The sequence below is a fragment of the Oncorhynchus mykiss genome, chromosome 2 (genome assembly GCF_013265735.2).
Source record: "Oncorhynchus mykiss isolate Arlee chromosome 2, USDA_OmykA_1.1, whole genome shotgun sequence".
Classification (NCBI taxonomy): Eukaryota; Metazoa; Chordata; class Actinopteri; order Salmoniformes; family Salmonidae; genus Oncorhynchus; species Oncorhynchus mykiss.
Genome location: NC_048566.1, coordinates 14,112,489 through 14,131,876, shown reverse-complemented (window position 1 = coordinate 14,131,876; position 19,388 = coordinate 14,112,489). Strand labels below are relative to the sequence as shown.

General features: G+C 48.5%; 2 protein-coding genes across 5 annotated transcripts in view; both read right to left on the bottom strand.

Annotated features, from left to right (window-relative positions):
• The window catches only part of LOC110535435 (collagen alpha-1(VI) chain), a 48,028-nt gene that overhangs the window by 3,170 nt on the left and 25,470 nt on the right, over positions 1–19,388 (bottom strand). For all 4 annotated transcript variants that reach the window (XM_036961858.1, XM_036961867.1, XM_036961871.1 and 1 more), the window contains 4 exons: positions 14,068–14,130; positions 13,867–13,932; positions 13,650–13,685; positions 12,910–12,946 (listed from right to left, as the gene is read on the bottom strand). In XM_036961858.1, the coding sequence (XP_036817753.1) occupies positions 12,910–12,946; positions 13,650–13,685; positions 13,867–13,932; positions 14,068–14,130 (202 nt within the window). The remainder of the gene's footprint in view (positions 1–12,909; positions 12,947–13,649; positions 13,686–13,866; positions 13,933–14,067; positions 14,131–19,388) is intronic.
• LOC110513267 (collagen alpha-1(VI) chain-like) overlaps positions 1–19,388 on the bottom strand; it is a 120,659-nt gene that overhangs the window by 98,326 nt on the left and 2,945 nt on the right. The window lies entirely within an intron of this gene.

Here is a 19,388-nt window from a genome sequence, read left to right as displayed (position 1 = left end):
ACAAGCTTACCCAATACCATAATGAGGGATCTTTCTTGTCTTATTTATAAATGCTTGCACACAGTATGCCAGAAATTAACGTCATTTATGTAGACGAGGCAGGGTTTAACCTGGGAAAAAAGTGGGGAAGAAAGGTCATCGGGAAAAGGGCCACCGTTGATGTCCCGGGTCAGAGAGGAGCAAATATCACAATGTGTCCTGCAATCTCTCTGGTTCGGTCCTGCAGAAATGCCATATTGGTCCCTACAACACTGAGCTCCTTCTTCTGTTTTTAGATGACCTCCACAAACAACTGGTGCCAGAAGCAGAAAGGGAACAGGAGGGAGGAAACACTGAGCAATTATTTTCTGCCTGGAGGTGGAAAGTGTATGATCAATGGCCACATGACCGTGATCTTGCAGAGTTACTCCACCTCAAGAATTGCATTTGGTGAACGGCTCGGAACACACATACTCATTCAAGCAAATGAGAAATAAGTGCACTCAGGCTATCCGGAAGGCCAACGTTAGTTACTTTAAGGAGCAGTTCTCTCTCTGTGGGTCTAGCCCCAAGAAGTTCTGGAAAACGGTTAAAGACCTGGAGAATAAACCCTCCTCCTCACAGCTGCCCATGTTCCTTAAAGTTGATGATATGGTTGTTACTGACAAGAAGCACATGGCTGAGCTCTTTAATCACCACTTCGTTAGGTCGGGATTCATATTTGACTCAGCCACGCCTCCTTGCCCGTCCAACATTTCCTCATCTCCCACCCCTTCTAATGTGGCTATCCCCGATGCTTCTCCCTCTTTTTCCTCTGCCCTGCAACAAAGTTTCTCCCTGCAGGCAGTCACTGAGTCAAAGGTGCTAAAGAAGCTCCTGAAACTTGACCTAAAAAAAACACCTACAGTGCCTTGCGAAAGTATTCGGCCCCCTTGAACTTTGCAACCTTTTGCCACATTTCAGGCTTCAAAAATAAACAAGTGGGACACAATCATGAAGTGGAACGACATTTATTGGATATTTCAAACTTTTTTAACAAATCAAAAACTGAAAAATTGGGCGTGCAAAATTATTCAGCCCCCTTAAGTTAATACTTTGTAGCGCCACCTTTTGCTGCGATTACAGCTGTAAGTCGCTTGGGGTATGTCTCTATCACATCGAGAGACTGACATTTTTCCCATTCCTCCTTGCAAAACAGCTCGAGCTCAGTGAGGTTGGATGGAGAGCATTTGTGAACAGCAGTTTTCAGTTCTTTCCACAGATACTCGATTGGATTCAGGTCTGGACTTTGACTTGGCCATTCTAACACCTGGATATGTTTATTTTTGAACCATTCCATTGTAGATTTTGCTTTATGTTTTGGATCATTGTCTTGTTGGAAGACAAATCTCCGTCCCAGTCTCAGGTCTTTTGCAGACTCCATCAGGTTTTCTTCCAGAATGGTCCTGTATTTGGCTCCATCCATCTTCCAATCAATTTTAACCATCTTCCCTGTCCCTGCTGAAGAAAAGCAGGCCCAAACCATGATGCTGCCACCACCATGTTTGACAGTGGTGATGGTGTGTTCAGGGTGATGAGCTGTGTTGCTTTTACGCCAAACATAACATTTTGCATTGTTGCCAAAAAGTTCAATTTTGGTTTCATCTGACCAGAGCACCTTCTTCCACATGTTTGGTGTGTCTCCCAGGTGGCTTGTGGCAAACTTTAAACAACACTTTTTATGGATATCTTTAAGAAATGGCTTTCTTCTTGCCACTCTTCCATAAAGGCCAGATTTGTGCAATATACGACTGATTGTTGTCCTATGGACAGAGTCTCCCACCTCAGCTGTAGATATCTGCAGTTCAACCAGAGTGATCATGGGCCTTTTGGCTGCATCTCTGATCAGTCTTCTCCTTGTATGAGCTGAAAGTTTAGAGGGACGGCCAGGTCTTGGTAGATTTGCAGTGGTCTGATACTCCTTCCATTTCAATATTATCGCTTGCACAGTGCTCCTTGGGATGTTTAAAGCTTGGGAAATCTTTTTGTATCCAAATCCGGCTTTAAACTTCTTCACAACAGTATCTCGGACCTGCCTGGTGTGTTCCTTGTTCTTCATGATGCTCTCTGAGCTTTTAACGGAACTCTGAGACTATCACAGTGCAGGTGCATTTATACGGAGACTTGATTACACACAGGTGGATTGTATTTATCATCATTAGTCATTTAGGTCAACATTGGATCATTCAGAGATCCCCACTGAACTTCTGGAGAGAGTTTGCTGCACTGAAAGTAAAGGGGCTGAATCATTTTGCACGCCCAATTTTTCAGTTTTTGATTTGTTAAAAAAGTTTGAAATATCCAATAAATGTTGTTCCACTTCATGATTGTGTCCCACTTGTTGTTGATTCTTCACAAAAAAATACAGTTTTATATCTTTATGTTTGAAGCCTGAAATGTGGCAAAAGGTCGCAAAGTTCAAGGGGGCCGAATACTTTCGCAAGGCACTGTAGGTCAGATGGTTTAGACCCTTTCTTATTTAAGGTTGCTACCCCTATCATCGCCAAGCCTATCTCCAACCTTTTTAACCTTTCTGGGGAGGATCCCCTTGCTTGGAAGGCAGCCATGGTTTGTTCTTTATTTAAAGGGGGAGATCAAGCTGATCCTAACTGTTATAGGCATATTTCTATTTTGCCCTGTTTATCAAAAGTGTTGGAAAAACTTGTCAATAATCAACTGACTGACTTTCTTGATGTCTATATTATTCTCTATGGTATGCAATCTGGTTTCTGCTCAGGTTATGGATGTATCACTGTAACATTAAAGGTCCTCAATGATGCCACCATTGCCCTTGATTCTAAGCAATGTTGTAATGCTATTTTTATTGACTTGGCCAAAGCTTTGATATGGTAGACCATTCCATTCTTGGGAGTATTGGTGTCTCTGTGGGGTCTTTGGCCTGGTTTACTAACTATCTCTCTCAAAGAGTGCAGTGTATAAAGTCAGAAAATCTGCTGTCTCAGCCACTGTGTCACCAAGGAAGTACCCCAAGGCTCAATCCTAGGCCCCACGCTCTTCTCAATTTACATCAACAACATAGCTCAGGCAGTAGGAAGCTCTCTCATCCATTTATATGCAGATGATATAGTCTTATACTCAGCTGGCCCCTCCCCAGATTTGGTGTTAAATGCTCTACAACAAAGCTTTCTTAGTGTCCAACAAGATTTCTCCAACATTAACCTGGTTCTGAACACCTCCAAACAAAGATAATGTGGTTTGGTAAGAAGAATGCCCGTCTCCCCACAGGTGTGATTACTACCTCTGAGGGTTTAGAGCTTGAGGTAGTTACCTCATACAAGTACTTGGGAGTATGGCTAGACGGTACATTGTCCTTCTCTCAGCACATATCAAAGCTGCAGACTAAAGTTCAATCTAGACTTGGTTTCCTCTATCGTAATCACTCATCTTTCACCCAAACTAACCCTGACTCAGATGACCATCCTACCCATGCTAGATTACGGAGACATCATTTATAGATCGGCAGGTAAGGGTGCTCTCGAGTGGCTAGATGTGCTTTACCATTCGGCCATCAGATTTGCCACCAATGCTCCTTATAGGACACATCACTGCACTCTATACTCCTCTGTAAACTGGTCATCTCTGTATACCCGTCGCAAGACCCACTGGTTGATGCTTGTTCATAAAACCCTCTTGGGCCTCACTCCCCCCTATCTGAGATATATACTGCAGCCCTCATCCTCCACATACAACCCCCGTTCTGACAGTCACATTAAGTTAAAGGTCCCCAAAGCACACACATCCCTGGGTCCCTCGTCTTTTCAGTTCGCTGCAACTAGCGACTGGAACGAGCTGCAACAAACACTCAAACGGGACAGTATCTTCATTCAAAGACTCAATCATGAACAATCTTACTGACAGTTTGTGGCTGCTTTGCGTGATGTATTGTTGTCTCTACCTCCTTGCCCTTTGTGCTGTTGTCTGTGCCCAATAACATTTTTGTTGCTGCCTTGCTATGTTGTTGTCTTAGGGCACTCTTTATGTAGTGTTGTCTCGTCGTGATGTGTTTTTTTAATCCCAGCCCCCGTCCCCGCAGGAGGCCTTTTGCCTTTTGGTTGGCCGTCATTGTAAATAATAATTTGTTCTTAACTGACTTGCCTAGTTAAATAAAGGTTAAATAAAAATATTACAAATTGAAGTGACCAAATGTCCCTCCTGGATGCAATGGATGCTGGCTGCAGAGACTTCTCAGCTGAAGACTGCCAGGGGTGGATGAAGCATGACAAGCGTTTCTATCCAAGGTACAGAGACTTCTCAGCTGAAGACTGCCAGGGGTGGATAAGGCAGGCCAAGCGTTACTATCCAAGGTACAGAGACTTCTCAGCTGAAGACTGCCAGGGGTGGATAAGGCAGGCCAAGCGTTACTATCCAAGGTACAGAGACTTCTCAGCTGAAGACTGCCAGGGGTGGATAAGGCAGGCCAAGCGTTACTATCCAAGGTGCATAGCGAGAGATGACATAAGATGTGATGTGGACGAGAACATGTGTCTAAATGCTGAAGATGGTATAGATTAGAACAGGACGGGGCATTTTACTGGTTTTACCTTCTGTGTCTTTTTTACTGTAATTGTGTTTTATTTTAACACATTTGGAACCAAAGGCCATGTATGTTGGATGTGTTGTTGAACCAAAGGCCATGTATGTTGGAGGTGTTGTTGAACCAAAGGCCATGTATGTTGGATGTGTTGTTGAACCAAAGGCCATGTATGTTGGATGTGTTGTTGAACCAAAGGCCATGTATGTTGGATGTGATGTTGAACCAAAGGCCATGTATGTTGGAGGTGTTGTTGAACCAAAGGCCATGTATGTTGGATGTGTTGTTGAACCAAAGGCCATGTATGTTGGATGTGTTATTGAACCAAAGGCCATGTATGTTGGATGTGATGTTGAACCAAAGGCCATGTATGTTGGAGGTGTTGTTGAACCAAAGGCCATGTATGTTGGATGTGTTGTTGAACCAAAGGCCATGTATGTTGGATGTGTTGTTGAACCAAAGGCCATGTATGTTGGATGTGTTGTTGAACCAAAGGCCATGTATGTTGGATGTGTTGTTGAACCAAAGGTCATGTATGTTGGAGGTGTTGTTGAACCAAAGGCCATGTATGTTGGAGGTGTTGTTGAACCAAAGGCCATGTATGTTGGAGGTGTTGTTGAACCAAAGGCCATGTATGTTGGAGGTGTTGTTGAACCAAAGACCATGCATGTTGGAGGTGTTGTTGAACCAAAGGCCATGTATGTTGGATGTGTTGTTGAACCAAAGGTCATGTATGTTGGATGTGTTGTTGAACCAAAGGCCATGTATGTTGGATGTGTTGTTGAACCAAAGGCCATGTATGTTGGATGTGTTGTTGAACCAAAGGCCATGTATGTTGGAGGTGTTGTTGAACCAAAGGCCATGTATGTTGGATGTGTTGTTGAACCAAAGGCCATGTATGTTGGATGTGTTGTTGAACCAAAGGCCATGTGTGTTGGAGGTGTTGTTGAACCAAAGGCCATGTATGTTGGATGTGATGTTGAACCAAAGGCCATGTATGTTGGATGTGTTGTTGAACCAAAGGCCATGTATGTTGGATGTGTTGTTGAACCAAAGGCCATGTATGTTGGATGTGTTGTTGAACCAAAGGCCATGTATGTTGGATGTGTTGTTGAACCAAAGGCCATGTATGTTGGATGTGTTGTTGAACCAAAGGCCATGTATGTTGGATGTGTTGTTGAACCAAAGGCCATGTATGTTGGATGTGTTGTTGAACCAAAGGCCATGTGTGTTGGATGTGTTGTTGAACCAAAGGCCATGCGTGTTGGATGTGTTGTTGAACCAAAGGCCATGTATGTTGGATGTGTTGTTGATCACTGGTAGTAATTTCATGTTGCTAATAAAGCTTTTACTGCAGCAATTCTGTCACTTACTATTTTTTTCTACTTTACATTCTATGAAGTAAAGATAACTCATTCACTTTTAGATAGTATGTTGCCAAAAATGCACACAATCGACACTCAACCAAAAAATGTAGAGTGGTTTACAATAAGAGGAAACTGAATGATAAAAACAATGGATATCATATTGTCTAATGTCTGCAGGTAGAACTGAAACATGAAAAGTAATACAGTTTTTGTAATGCCATTAACTGTTAGTATTTTGAAAGTCATTGTGTTCTGATTGACTATACGTTCCTCTTGGATAGAAAACATGTGTTTTGACAGAATGATTAGATACTGTATTGAGTCGGGTATGCCATGCTTTGATAGAGTTAGTGTATGTACAGTAGAGAAAGGTTTTTTTGCATTTTGAAATGTAGAGTTGGTATTTAATGTTTGTATTTGTATTTTGGTTTGAGCAGAAAATGTACTATTTGGCTAATTGTGTGATGTAGGGGTGTTGCTGTCTTAAGAGTTAATCATCTTAAGTATAAGTAAACGCTTGTTAGCAATTGTATTTTTTTTTTAAACACACATTCCAAACATACACAACCAACACTGAACTACAGAGTTCTTATAACATTACATCCACAGCTGCCGCCACAATTCGTGTGTCCCTGAATCTGTGTGTGTGCCTGCATATGTGTGTGTAAGTGAGTGTGTTCGAGTGTGCGTGCCTGCCTGCCTGCGCGTGTGTGTTTAAGTGATTGCATATGTGTGTGTAAGTGAGTGTGTTCGAGTGTGTGTGCGTGCCTGCGTGTGTGTGTTTAAGTGATTGCGTGTGTGTGTGTAAGTGAGTGTGTTCGAGTGTGTGTGCGTGCCTGCGTGTGTGTGTTTAAGTGATTGCGTGTGTGTGTTTAAGTGATTGCATTTGTGTGAGTAAGTGAGTGTGTTCGAGTGTGTGTGCGTGCCTGCCTGCCTGCGTGTGTGTGTTTAAGTGATTGCGTGTGTGTGTGTAAGTGAGTGTGTTCGAGTGTGTGTGCGCTCCTGCCTGCCTTTGTGTGTGTGTTTAAGTGATTGCGTGTGTGTGTTTAAGTGATTGCATATGTGTATGTAGGTGAGTGTGTTCGAGTGTGTGTGTGTGCCTTCCTGCCTGCGTGTGTGTGTTTAAGTGATTGCCTGTGTGTGTGTAGGTGAGTGTGTTCGAGAGTGTGTGTGTCCCTTCCTGCGTGTGTGTGTTTAAGTGATTGCGTGTGTGTGTGTAGGTGAGTGTGTTCGAGAGTGTGTGTGTGTGTGCCTTCCTGCCTGCGTGTGTGTGTTTAAGTGATTGCCTGTGTGTGTGTAGGTGAATGTGTTCGTGTGTGTGTGCGTGCCTTCCTGCCTGCATGTGTGTGTTTAAGTGATTGCGTGTGTGTGTTTAAGTGATTGCATATGTGTATGTAGGTGAGTGTGTTCGAGTGTGTGTGTGTGCCTTCCTGCCTGCGTGTGTGTGTTTAAGTGATTGCCTGTGTGTGTGTAGGTGAGTGTGTTCGAGAGTGTGTGTGTGCCTTCCTGCCTGCGTGTGTGTGTTTAAGTGATTGCCTGTGTGTTTGTAGGTGAGTGTGTTCGAGAGTGTGTGTGTGCCTTCCTGCCTGCGTGTGTGTGTTTAAGTGATTGCGTGTGTGTCCGTTTGCATCTCTTTCACAAAGTTTGTCCCAAACTCAACCCAGGATAAATTATGCTTCAAATGAACTGTTTAGCTAGGAAGATAAACTGTGTATTAGTCATCTTTAAAGGAGACATGTTTAGATGACTAGTGCAGGGTACATTTCTAACAGTAGAGGTTGGGTGTCATGTACTGTCATGTTGTGTCTTGTCTCTGTCCTTTCCCTTCACCCTGTCTCCCTCTGCTGGTCGTTGTTAGGTTACCTTTTCTCCCTCTCTTTCCCCCAGCTGTGCCTTGTCTCCTCCTAACCACCTCGTCACCCCTTTTCCCACCTGTTCCCTTTTTCCCTCTGATTAGTCCCCTATATCTCTCTCTGTTTTTGTTCCTGTCCTTGTCGGATTCTTGTTTGTTGTGTTTCATGCCTGAGCCAGACTATCGTCATGTTTGCTGTAACCTTGTCCTGTCCTGTCGGAATCTGCCGGTCTATCTGAGCCTACCTATGTTTGGTTATTAAAGAAGCTCTGTTTAAGTTAGTTCGCTTTTGGGTCCTCATTCACTCGCCGTAACAGAAGAATCCGACCAAGAATGGACCCAGCGACTTCGGATCCTCTCCACTCAGCCGTCGGGATCCAGGGAGCGATGCTAGGCAGACACGAGCAGGAAGTGTCTGCTGCTCGACATGCCGTTGAGACCCTGGCCACCCAAGTCTCCAACCTCACAGAACAGGTTCACCATCTCCGCCTCGATCCACCGGCCACTTCCAGGGCTTTCGAATCTCCGGAGCCCAGAATCAATAACCCGCCGTGTTACTCTGGGGAGCACCCTGAATGCCGCTCGTTCCTCACCCAGTGTGATATTGTGTTTTCTCTCCAGCCCAACACTTACTCCAGGAGCACTGCTCGTGTCTCCTACGTCATATCTCTCCTTATTGGACGGGCTCGTGAGTGGGGCACGGCAATCTGGGAGGCAAGGGCTGAGTGTACTAACCAGTATCAGGACTTTAAGGAGGAGATGATACGGGTTTTTGATCGATCTGTTTTTGGGGAGGAGGCTTCCAGGGCCCTGTCTTCCCTATGTCAAGGCAATCGATCCATAACAGACTACTCTATTGAGTTTCGCACTCTTGCTGTCTCCAGTGGCTGGAACGAGCCGGCCTTGCTCGCTCGTCTTCTGGAGGGTCTCCGCGCAGAGGTAAAGGATGAGATTCTCTCCCGGGAGGTTCCTTCCAGCGTGGATTCCTTGATTGAACTCGCTATTCGCATTGAGCGACGGGTTGATCTTCGTCACCGAGCTCGTGGAAAGGAGCTCGCACTCTCCGTCGCCCCCCTCTCCGCATCACTACCATCTTCCTCTGCCGGCTCGGGTGCTGAGCCCATGCAGCTGGGAGGTATCCGCATCTCAACTAAGGAGAGGGAACGGAGAATCACCAACCGCCTCTGTCTCTATTGCGGTTCCGCTGGTCATTTTGTCACTTCATGTCCAGTAAAAGGCCAGAGCTCGTCAGTAAGCGGAGGGCTACTGGTGAGCGCTACTACTCCTGTCTCTCCTTCAAGATCCTGCACTACCTTGTCGGTCCATCTACGCTGGACCGGTTCGTCAGCTTCCTGCAGTGCCTTAATAGACTCTGGGGCGGAGGGCTGTTTTATGGACGAGACCTGGGCTCGGGAACATGACATTCCTCTCAGACAGTTAAAGGAGCCCACGGCCTTGTTCGCCCTGGATGGTAGTCCTCTCCCCAGGATTCAGCGTGAGACGCTACCTTTAACCCTCACGGTTTCTGGTAATCATAGTGAAACCATTTCTTTTTTAATTTTTCGTTCACCTTTTACACCTGTTGTTTTGGGCCATCCCTGGCTAGTTTGTCATAATCCTTCCATTAATTGGTCTAGTAATTCTATCCTCTCCTGGAACGTCTCTTGTCATGTGAAATGTTTAATGTCTGCTATCCCTCCTGTTTCCTCTGTCTCTTCTTCACAGGAGGAGCCTGGTGATTTGACAGGGGTGCCGGAGGAATATCACGATCTGCGCACGGTGTTCAGTCGGTCCAGGGCCACCTCTCTTCCTCCACACCGGTCGTATGATTGTAGTATTGATCTCCTTCCGGGAACCACCCCCCCCCCGGGGTAGGCTATACTCTCTGTCGGCTCCCGAACGTAAGGCTCTCGAAGATTATTTGTCTGTAGCTCTTGACGCCGGTACCATAGTCCCCTCCTCCTCTCCCGCCGGAGCGGGGTTTTTTTTTGTCAAGAAGAAGGACGGGTCTCTGCGCCCCTGCATAGATTATCGAGGGCTGAATGACATAACAGTGAAGAATCGTTATCCGCTTCCTCTTATGTCTTCAGCCTTCGAGATCCTGCAGGGAGCCAGGTTTTTCACTAAGTTGGACCTTCGTAACGCTTACCATCTCGTGCGCATCAGGGAGGGGGACGAGTGGAAGACGGCGTTTAACACTCCGTTAGGGCACTTTGAATACCGGGTTCTTCCTTTCGGCCTCGCTAACGCTCCAGCTGTCTTTCAGGCATTAGTCAATGATGTCCTGAGAGACATGCTGAACATCTTTGTTTTCGTTTACCTTGACGATATCCTGATTTTTTCACCGTCACTCCAGATTCATGTTCAGCACGTTCGACGTGTCCTCCAGCGCCTTTTAGAGAATTGTCTTTTTGTGAAGGCTGAGAAGTGCACTTTTCATGCCTCCTCCGTCACATTTCTCGGTTCTGTTATTTCCGCTGAAGGCATTAAGATGGATCCCGCTAAGGTCCAAGCTGTCATTGATTGGCCCGTCCCTAAGTCACGCGTCGAGCTGCAGCGCTTTCTCGGCTTCGCGAACTTCTATCGTCGTTTCATCCGTAATTTCGGTCAGGTGGCAGCTCCTCTCACAGCCCTTACTTCTGTCAAGACGTGCTTTGAGTGGTCCGTTTCCGCCCAGGGAGCTTTTGATCTCCTCAAGAATCGTTTTACATCCGCTCCTATCCTTGTTGCACCTGACGTCTCTAGACAGTTCGTTGTCGAGGTTGACGCGTCAGAGGTGGGCGTGGGAGCCATTCTTTCTCAGCGCTCCCTCTCTGACGACAAGGTCCACCCATGCGCGTATTTTTCTCATCGCCTGTCGCCGTCGGAACGTAACTATGATGTGGGTAACCGCGAACTGCTCGCCATCCGGTTAGCCCTAGGCGAATGGCGACAGTGGTTGGAGGGGGCGACCGTTCCTTTTGTCGTTTGGACTGACCATAGGAACCTTGAGTACATCCGTTCTGCCAAACGACTTAATGCGCGTCAGGCGCGTTGGGCGCTGTTTTTCGCTCGTTTCGAGTTCGTGATTTCATATTCGTCCGGGCTCTAAGAACACCAAGCCTGATGCTTTGTCTCGTCTCTTCAGTTCTTCAGTAGCCTCCACTGACCCCGAGGGGATTCTCCCTGAGGGGCGTGTTGTCGGGTTGACTGTCTGGGGAATTGAGAGGCAGGTAAAACAAGCGCTCACTCACACTCCGTCGCCGCGCGCTTGTCCTAGGAACCTTCTTTTCGTTCCCGTTCCTACTCGTCTGGCCGTTCTTCAGTGGGCTCACTCTGCCAAGTTAGCCGGCCACCCTGGCGTTCGGGGTACGCTTGCTTCCATTCGCCAGCGTTTTTGGTGGCCCACCCGGGAGCATGACACGCGTCGTTTCGTGGCTGCTTGTTCGGTCTGCGCGCAGACTAAGTCCGGTAACTCTCCTCCTGCCGGCCGTCTCAGGCCGCTTCCTATTCCCTCTCGACCGTGGTCTCACATCGCCTTAGATTTTGTCACCGGACTGCCTTCGTCAGCGGGGAAGACTGTTATTCTTACGGTTGTCGATAGGTTCTCTAAGGCGGCTCATTTCATTCCCCTTGCTAAGCTTCCTTCTGCTAAAGAGACGGCACAAATCATCATCGAGAATGTTTTCAGAATTCATGGCCTTCCGTCAGACGTCGTTTCGGACAGAGGTCCGCAATTCACGTCTCAATTTTGGAGGGAGTTTTGCCGTTTGATTGGGGCTTCCGTCAGTCTCTCTTCCGGCTTTCACCCCCAGTCTAACGGTCAAGCAGAACGGGCCAATCAGACTATTGGTCGCATCTTACGCAGTCTTTCTTTTCGTAACCCTGCGTCTTGGTCAGAACAGCTCCCCTGGGCAGAATACGCCCACAACTCGCTTCCTTCGTCTGCGACCGGGCTATCTCCTTTTCAGAGTAGCCTCGGGTACCAGCCTCCGCTGTTCTCATCTCAGTTCGCCGAGTCCAGCGTCCCCTCCGCTCAGGCTTTTGTCCAACGTTGCGAGCGCACCTGGAAGAGGGTCAGGTCTGCACTTTGCCGTTATAGGACGCAGACTGTGAGGGCTGCTAATAAGCGTAGAACTAAGAGTCCTAGATATTGTCGCGGTCAGAGAGTTTGGCTCTCCACTCAGAACCTTCCCCTTAAGACGGCTTCTCGCAAGTTGACCCCGCGGTTCATTGGTCCGTTCCGTATTTCTCGGGTCATTAATCCTGTCGCAGTTCGACTTCTTCTTCCGCGATACCTTCGTCGCGTCCACCCGGTCTTCCATGTCTCCTGCATCAAGCCCGTCCTTCGCGCCCCCGCTCGTCTTCCCCCCCCCCCCCCATCCTTGTCGAGGGCGCACCCATCTACAGGGTCCGTAGAATTTTGGACATGCGTCCTCGGGGCCGTGGTCACCAGTACCTCGTAGATTGGGAGGGGTACGGTCCTGAGGAGAGGAGTTGGGTTCCCTCTCGGGACGTGCTGGACCGTGCGCTGATCGAGGATTTCCTCCGTTGCCGCCAGGTTTCCTTCTCGAGTGCGCCAGGAGGCACTCGGTGAGTGGGGGGGTACTGTCATGTACTGTCATGTTGTGTCTTGTCTCTGTCCTTTCCCTTCACCCTGTCTCCCTCTGCTGGTCGTTGTTAGGTTACCTTTTCTCCCTCTCTTTCCCCCAGCTGTGCCTTGTCTCCTCCTAACCACCTCGTCACCCCTTTTCCCACCTGTTCCCTTTTTCCCTCTGATTAGTCCCCTATATCTCTCTCTGTTTTTGTTCCTGTCCTTGTCGGATTCTTGTTTGTTGTGTTTCATGCCTGAGCCAGACTATCGTCATGTTTGCTGTAACCTTGTCCTGTCCTGTCGGAATCTGCCGGTCTATCTGAGCCTACCTATGTTTGGTTATTAAAGAAGCTCTGTTTAAGTTAGTTCGCTTTTGGGTCCTCATTCACTCGCCGTAACATTGGGACTGTGTTCAGGCTCACTGATACGTCTTCTAAATCTATGTTGAGTAAACTTATGTTTCACTAAAGGAACATGTTCGGCACAGCACAATGTTCATCTGGAAAATAACCAGTATGACTGAATTTTGAGCACTCGATATACTTACAGCAGAGTTTCTGAATGACCTCCAGGATCTCACATTCCTGAGACAGGAAGATAAATGCATTACAGGGAGATTTAGGAGAATCTTGTGACTGTCCATATATATATATATATATATATATATATATATATATATATATATATATATATATATATATATATATATATATATATATATATATATATATATATATATATATATATATGTATATGTGTGTGTGTGTGTGTGTGTGTGTGTGTGTGTGTGTGTGCGTGCGTGCGTGCGTGCGTACATGTGTGTGTGTGCGTGCGTGCGTACGTACATGCGTGTGTGTGTGCGTGCATACGTACGTACGTGTGTGTGTGTGTGTGTGTGTGTGTGCATACGTACGTACGTACATGTGTGTGTGTGCGTGCATACATGTGTGTGTGTGTGTCTGTGACTGTTATGTACGGGAGTGAAATATACACAGTTGTCATTCTGTGTAACCAGTGTTGACTGCTGACCTGTTTGACACAAATCACGATGACAAAGTTTAATACACTGTGACTGAGGAACAGAGGTCACTTTTTTACCTCTGACCAACCTCATCAAACCAGCCCACCCTACACTCGCCCATCCCTACGAGCTCCAAGTCCCAACCCAATCCAAGTCTCAACTCTTATTCCTGCACTCCCCCATTACACACACAGTGATGAAAAGTGTGTTGGACTTTGGCTCCTTCCCATCACCCACAATTGCTCCATTATTTAAGAGTTACTCACGTCTGCCCCAGGATTGCCCACTGGGCCTGGTGATCCCTGTAGGGAAGGACATGAAGCCATGAGTCAGATAGCAGATTTTCGTTGGTACTTAGTAGGTACTACTTAACATATTCATACAGCATAGGTCATGATAAAAGTCGAAAAATATGTTAACTATGTATTCAGAGCTGTGGTTCTGTAATATTTACTGTGAACTCAATGTTGTTGTGGAACTTACATTCTCTCCTGTGAGACCAGGGTATCCTTTTGGCCCCTGGGGTCCTCCCCGACCTGGCTGGTCGTTCTGTGGAATCAATAAGGAAGGAGTATGAATGAGCAAACAGGTATTAGCTATGCTAGGCTAGGCAACTTATACCATACGGAGATGGCAGAGGTGGCAGTGGACAGTGCTGAACTCTTTAATCTAAGGTCAACTTACATCATCACCGCGATCACCTGGCAGGCCGACATCACCCTTCAGCCCTGTGAATCCCCTGATGCCCTATGAGAGAGAGAGAGAGAGAGAGAGAGAGAGAGAGAGAGAGAGAGAGAGAGAGAGAGAGATAGAGAGAGACAGAGACAGAGAGACAGATAGACAGAGACGGTTAGTGGCTTGTGCTTCTAGTTCCGACCGTGCGGTAATATCTAACAAGTAATCCAACAATTTCACAATAACTACCTTATACACACAAGTGTAAGGGAATGAATAAGAATGTCATATAAATATGGATGGGCGATGGCCAAACGGCATAGGCAAGATGCAGTAGATGGAATAGAGTACAGTATATACATTTGAGATGAGTAATGTAGGGTATGTAAACATTATATAAAGTGGCATTGTTTAAAGTGACTAGTGATACATTTATTACATCCAATTTTTAATTATTAAAGTGGCTATAGATTTGAGTCAGTATGTTGGCAGCAGCCACGCTGTTGCGCCTTCTTCACCACGCTGTCTGTGTGGGTGGACCAATTCAGTTTGTCTGTGATGTGTACGCCAAGGAACTTAAAACTTTCCACCTTCTCCACTACTGTCCCGTCGATGTGGATAGGGGGGTGCTCCCTCTGCTGTTTCCTAAAGTCCACAATCATCTCCTTTGTTTTGTGGACGTTGAGTGTGAGGTTATTTTCCTGACACCACAATCCGAGGGCCCTCACCTCCTCCCTGTAGGCCGTCTCATCGTTGTTGATAATCAAGCCTACCACTGTCGTCTGCAAACTTGATGATTGAGTCAGAGGTGTGTATGGCCACGCAGTCATGGGTGAACAGGGAGTACAGGAGAGGGCTGAGAACGCACCGTTGTGGTTACCAAGTGTTGAGGATCAGCGGGGTGGAGATGTTGTTTCCTACTCTAACCCCTGGGGGAGGCCCGTCAGAAAGTCCAGGACCCAGTTGCACAGGGCGGGGTCGAGACCCTGTGTGAACAGCATTCTTACATAGGTATTCCTCTTGTCCAGATGGGTTAGGGCAGTGTGCAGTGTGATTGCGTCGTCTGTGGATCTATTTGGGGTGGTAAGCAAATTGGACTGGGTCTAGGGTGTCAGGTAGGGTGGAGGTGATATGATTCTTGACTAGTCTCTCAAAGCACTTCATGATGACGGAAGTGAGTGCTACGGGGCGATAGTAATTTAGCTCAGTTACCTTCACTTTCTTGGGAACAGGAATAATGGTGGCCCTCTTGAAGCATATGGGAACAGCAGACTGGGATAAGGATTGATTGAATATGTCCATAAACACACCAGCCAGCTGGTCTGCGCATGCTCTGAGGACACGGCTAGGGATGCCATCTGGGCCAGCAGCCTTGCAGGGCTTAACACGTTTAAATGCTTTACTCACATTGGCTGCGGTGAAGGAGAGCAATCAGGTATTGGTAGCGGGCCTTGTCAGTGGCACTGTATTTTCCTCAAAGCGAGCAAAGAAGTTGTTTAGTTTGTCTGGGAGCAAGACGTCGGTGTCCGGGGCTGGTTTTCTTTTTGTCATCCATGATTGACTGTAGACCCTGCCACATATGTCTCATGTCTAAGCCATTGAATTGCGACTCCACTTTGTCTCTATACTGGCGCTTAGCTTGTTTGATTGCCTTGCGGAGGGAATAGCTACACTGTTTGTATTTGGTCATGTTTCCGGTCGCCTTGCCATGATTAAAAGCAGTGGTTTGCGCTTTCAGTTTTGCGTGAATGCTACCATCAATCCACGGTTTCTGGTTGGGGAAGGTTTTAATAGTCACCGTGGGTACATCATCACCGATGCACTTGCTAATAAACTCGCTCAACGAATCAGCGTATACATCAATGTTGTTGTCTGAGGCTATCCGGAACATATCCCAATCCACATAATAAAAGCAATCTTGAAGCATGGAATCAGATTTCGTCGGACCAGCGTTGAACAGACCTGAGCATGGGCGTTTCCTTTTTTAGTTTATAGGCTGGGAGCAACAAAATTGAGTCGTGGTCAGATTTGCCGAAAGGTCCTCTCAGACCAGGGTATCCAGACAGAACATTAAACCTGCAGGTCCTCTCAGACCAGGGTATACATACATACATACAGACAGACAGACAGACAGACAGACAGACAGACAGACAGACAGACAGACAGACAGACAGACAGACAGACAGACACCTTTAAACCTGCATGTCACACCCTGACCATAGTTTGCTTTGTATGTTTCTATGTTTTGGTTGGTCAGGGTGTGATCTGAGTGGGCATTGTATGTTACATGTCTAGTTTGTCTATTTCTATGTTTGGCATGATATGGTTCTCAATCAGAGGCAGGTGTTAGTCATTGTCTCTGATTGGGAACCATATTTAGGTAGCCTGTTTGGTGTTGGGTTTTTGTGGGTGATTGTTCCTGTCTCTGTGTTTGCACCAGATAGGGCTGTTTTAGGTTTTTTCACATTTCTTGTTTTGTTAGTTTATTCATGTATAGTGTCTATATTAAAGAAGCATGAATAACCACCACACTGCGTTTTGGTCCGCCTCTCCTTCACCTCAAGAAAACCGTTACAGAATCACCCACCACAACAGGACCAAGCGGCGTGGTGACAGGCAGCGGCAGCAGGAGCTACGAAGTCTAGAGTATACGACTTGGGAGGAAATAGACAGGTGGGCGGTCGACCCAGGGAGAGTGCCGGAGCCCGCCTGGGATTCGCTGGAGCAGTGCGAAGAGGGGTATAGGAGAATGGAGTTGGAGAGACAAGCACGGCGGCGCGGATGGAAGCCCGAGAGTCAGCCCCAAAAATGTCTTGGGGGGGGGGCAAAGGGAGAGTGTGGCAGAGTCAGGAGTCAGACCTGAGCCAACTCTCCCTGTTTATCCTGAGGAGCCAAGGAGGAGCTCAGAACCAGAGCTGGTGTTGGAGGTGAGCGAAGCAGAGACTGTGAAGGAGTTAATGGGGAAATTGGAGGAGAGAGATATGAGGGAGTTGCTGGTTTGGTGCATGAGGCACGACATTCGCCCGACGGAGCGTGTCAGGGATTTAATGGCACCTGGGTCAGCTCTCCATACTCATCCTGAGGTGCGTGCTAGTTGTCTGGTGAAGACTGTGCCAGCCTCACGCACCAGGCCTCCTGTGCATCTCCCTAGCCTTGCACGTCCTGTGCCATCTCAGCACTACAGTGCTCCTAGCAGTGCTAACCGTGGCGGTGCCTGACCAGCACCACGCCCGTGTTATGCGGTGGTTCGCACGGTGTCCCCAGTACACGTGCTTAGCCCGGTGCGCTACATCCCAGCTTCCCACATCTGCCGGGCTAGGGTGAAGATCCAGCCAGGGCGGTTGGTGCCAGCCCTGCTCTCAAGATCTCCAGTACGCCTTCACGGTCCGGTCCATCCAGTGCCACCTCCACACACCAGCTCTCCGGTGGCAGCTCCCCGCACCAGGCTTCCTGTGCGTGTCCTCGGCCCTGTACCACCAGTGCCAGCACCACGTATCAGGCCTACAGTGCGCCTCGCCTCTCCAGCGCTGCCGCAGTCTCCCGCCTCTCCAGCGCAGCCGGAGTCTCCCGCCTGTTCGGCGCTGCCAGAGCTCCCGCCCCTCATTCCAGAGGCGCTAGAGCCCCTCATTCCAGAGGCGCAAGAGCTCCTCAGTCCAGCGCTGCAAGAGCCTTCCTCTCCAGCGTTACCGGAGCTTCCCGTCTGCCCAGTGCCATCTGAGCCACCCGTCTGCCCAGTGCCATCTGAGCCACCCGTCTGCCCAGTGCCATCTGAGCCACCCGTCTGCCCAGCGCCATCTGAGCCACCCGTCTGCCCAGCGCCATCTGAGCCACCCGTCTGCCCAGCGCCATCTGAGCCACCCGTCTGCCCAGCGCCGCCAGTGCCGCCAGTCTGCAAGCAGCCGCCAGTGCCGCCAGTCTGCAAGGAGCCGCCAGTGCCGCCAGTCTGCAAGGAGCCGCCAGTGCCGCCAGTCTGCAAGGAACCGCCAGTGCCGCCAGTCTGCAAGGAGCCGCCAGTGCCGCCAGTCTGCAAGGAGCCGCCAGTGCCGTCAGTCAGCCCACAGGCGCCAGAGCCCCTCAGCCCAGAGGCGCCAGAGCCCCTCAGCCCAGAGGCGCCAGAGCCCCTCTGTCCCGAGCAGCTGCCCCTCTGTCCCGAGCAGCTGCCCCTCTGTCCCAAGCAGCTGCCCCTCTGTCCCGAGCTGCCCCTCAGGCCAGTGGGGTCATTTAATAGGGTCACTGTGGTTAGGAGGCCACGGAAGCAGACAAGGTGGTGGACCAAGACTATGGTGAAGTGGGGGCCACGTCCAGCACCAGAGCCGCCACCGCGGATAGATGCCCACCCAGACCCTCCCCAATAGGTTCAGGTTTTTTTTGGGGGGGGGGGGGGGGGGGGTACTGTCACACCCTGACCATAGTTTGCTTTGTATGTTTCTATGTTTTGGTTGGTCAGGGTGTGATCTGAGTGGGCATTGTATGTTACATGTCTAGTTTGTCTATTTCTATGTTTGGCCTGATATGGTTCTCAATCAGAGGCAGGTGTTAGTCATTGTCTCTGATTGGGAACCATATTTAGGTAGCCTGTTTGGTGTTGGGTTTTTGTGGGTGATTGTTCCTGTCTCTGTGTTTGCACCAGATAGGGCTGTTTTAGGTTTTTTCACATTTCTTGTTTTGTTAGTTTATTCATGTATAGTGTCTATATTAAAGAAGCATGAATAACCACCACACTGCGTTTTGGTCCGCCTCTCCTTCACCTCAAGAAAACCGTTACAGAATCACCCACCACAACAGGACCAAGCGGCGTGGTGACAGGCAGCGGCAGCAGGAGCTACGAAGTCTAGAGTATACGACTTGGGAGGAAATAGACAGGTGGGCGGTCGACCCAGGGAGAGTGCCGGAGCCCGCCTGGGATTCGCTGGAGCAGTGCGAAGAGGGGTATAGGAGAATGGAGTTGGAGAGACAAGCACGGCGGCGCGGATGGAAGCCCGAGAGTCAGCCCCAAAAATGTCTTGGGGGGGGGGCAAAGGGAGAGTGTGGCAGAGTCAGGAGTCAGACCTGAGCCAACTCTCCCTGTTTATCCTGAGGAGCCAAGGAGGAGCTCAGAACCAGAGCTGGTGTTGGAGGTGAGCGAAGCAGAGACTGTGAAGGAGTTAATGGGGAAATTGGAGGAGAGAGATATGAGGGAGTTGCTGGTTTGGTGCATGAGGCACGACATTCGCCCGACGGAGCGTGTCAGGGATTTAATGGCACCTGGGTCAGCTCTCCATACTCATCCTGAGGTGCGTGCTAGTTGTCTGGTGAAGACTGTGCCAGCCTCACGCACCAGGCCTCCTGTG